Source organism: Lathyrus oleraceus, chromosome 4 (genome assembly GCF_024323335.1).
Source record: "Lathyrus oleraceus cultivar Zhongwan6 chromosome 4, CAAS_Psat_ZW6_1.0, whole genome shotgun sequence".
Lineage (NCBI taxonomy): Eukaryota > Viridiplantae > Streptophyta > Magnoliopsida > Fabales > Fabaceae > Lathyrus > Lathyrus oleraceus.
The window spans coordinates 387,546,254-387,548,386 of record NC_066582.1 but is presented as its reverse complement, the minus strand read 5'-3'; the positions used below and the strand labels follow the sequence as shown (position 1 = coordinate 387,548,386).

The 2,133-nt window shown below is 40.3% G+C and overlaps 1 protein-coding gene across 1 annotated transcript; it reads right to left on the bottom strand.

Annotated features, from left to right (window-relative positions):
- Positions 1-220: 220 nt before the first annotated feature.
- On the bottom strand, positions 221-1,899 carry LOC127137654 (uncharacterized). Its single transcript, XM_051064095.1, has 4 exons — positions 1,839-1,899; positions 1,347-1,601; positions 526-1,230; positions 221-447 (listed from the first exon to the last, which is right to left on the bottom strand). Exons 1-4 carry the CDS (start codon positions 1,897-1,899, stop codon positions 221-223), a joined length of 1,248 nt encoding a protein of 415 aa, XP_050920052.1.
- Between the last annotated feature and the right edge of the window lie 234 nt (positions 1,900-2,133).

Here is a 2,133-nt window from a genome sequence, read left to right as displayed (position 1 = left end):
ATATGGTTTGACATCATTCTACATCAGTCAGCTTAGCTTCCATCAAGACTCGCATTGATGGGATCTTGAACTCTATTGAAAGTACTGCTTCCATGCTGTATACGAGGGAAAAGAGGGTTGCCCCAGTCGAAGTGCATACTGAGGTACAGTATCCGTGTAAAGCGTAGGGCAACATCTCCTGCCAATCCTTGTAGGTGACAACCATCTTTTAAAGGATCTTCTAGATATTCTTATTTGTAGCTTCAACTTCCCCATTCATCTTGCGTCTATAAGGAGAGGAATTGTGGTGCTCAATCTTGAATTCTTTGCACATTTCAGTGACAAGGTTGTTATTCAAATTAGACCCATTATATGTGATGATCTTGCTCGATACACCATACCTACTGATGATATTATTCTTCAAGAACTTGACTACCATATACTTGGTAACATTTGCATATGATGCGGCTTCAACCCATTTAGTAAAGTAATTAATTGCTACAAAAATAAACCGATGTCCATTAGACGCTTTTGGTTCAATCATACCGATCATATCAATGCCCCACATTCCAAAGGGCCAAGGTGAAGAGATCACATTCAAAGGTGTAGGAGGCACGTGCACCCTTTTTGCATATATCTGACATTTATGGCATTTTCTAGCATATTTGTAACAATTAAACTCCATAGTTAACCAATAATAACCAGCTCTGAGTATCTTTCTTGCCATAGAATGTCCATTAGTGTACGTGCCAAAAGATCCTTCATGTACTCTCACCATTAACATATATGCTTCGTGTCTGTCCACGCATCTGAGAAAGACCTTGTTAAAGTTTCTTTTGTAGAGCACATCACCATTCAAGAATAAATTAGCCGACAACCACCTCAAAGATTTGTTATCTCTGTTAGATGCCCCAAGCGGGTATTCTTGCTTCTCAAGAAAACACTTTATATCAAAGAACCACGATTTCTCATCTGACACAGCCTCAACATTGAAGATATAGGCAGGTTTATCACGGATATGGATAGGAATGGAGGGAACTTCTCTATGAAAATTCACCATATACATGGAAGACAGCGTAGCAAGAGCATCTGCTATCTGGTTCTCGTCTCGAGGGATGTCATGGAATTCTACTTTGGTAAAGAAAGTAGACAATCTTCTGGAATAATCTCTGTATAGGATTAAACACGGATGACGAGTTTCCCACTCTCCTTTAATCTGATTGATGAAAAGAGCCGAGTCACCGAACACTTCTATAAATTTGATACACATATCAATAGCCTCTTCCAATCCAATAATGCATGCCTCGTACTCTGCGATGTTGTTGGTGCAATCGAAATCCACCTTGCTGCGAAAGGTATATGTGAACCTCGAGGAGTAATAATTACAATGCCTATTCCATGTCCATATACGTTGACAGCACCATCGAATACTAAACCCCAAATGGATCCAGGCTCGGGACCTTCTTCAATAAGCGACTCATCACTGTCTTTCATTCTCAAAGCCATGATGTCTTCATCAGGAAAGTCGAACTGCTCAGCTTGAGGATCCTTAACAGGATGATGTGCCAAATAATCAGCGAGGATACTTCCTTTGATGGCTTTTTGGGTGTGATACTCAATGTCTTATTCGAATAATAGCATTTGCCAACGAGCAATCCGGCTATTCAAAGCAAGTTTCTCAAAGATATACTTGATTAGATCCATTCTCGAGATCAACCAAGTAGTATGATTCACCATGTATTGGCGGAGTCTCTTAGCAGCCGATGCTAGTGCACAGCAGGTTTTCTCAAACATCGAGTACCTCGTCTCACAGTCTGTGAACTTCTTGCTCAAATAGTAAATGGTGTGCTCTTTCTTACCTGTCTCGTCTTGTTGACCAAGAATGCAACCCATGGATTCATCGAGCACAATAAGATACATTATCAAAGGTCCACCCTCAACACGGGGAAACAGAATATGAGGCTCTTACAAATATTCTTTGATCTTATCAAAAGCAAATTGACAGTCTTTATTCCATACCACGACTTGATCCTTTCTCAACAGCTTGAAGACCGGAGAGCAGGTTGCTGTCATATTTAAGATAAACCTATAGATATAGTTCAACCTTCCTAGGAAACCTCAGACTTGTTTCTCTATCTTTGGTGCAGGCATATC

Bases quoted from the DNA above. Each gene is read 5' to 3' on its own strand.
- LOC127137654 (XM_051064095.1), bottom strand. From the start codon at position 1,899: ATGTATCTTATTGTGCTCGATGAATCCATGGGTTGCATTCTTGGTCAA. The intron at 1,231-1,346 runs GTTCACATATAC...TCAAATTTATAG, and splicing joins TGTAATTATTACTCCTCGAG to AAGTGTTCGGTGACTCGGCT. The intron at 448-525 runs GTATGATTGAAC...AATGGGTTGAAG, and splicing joins GTGGGGCATTGATATGATCG to CCGCATCATATGCAAATGTT.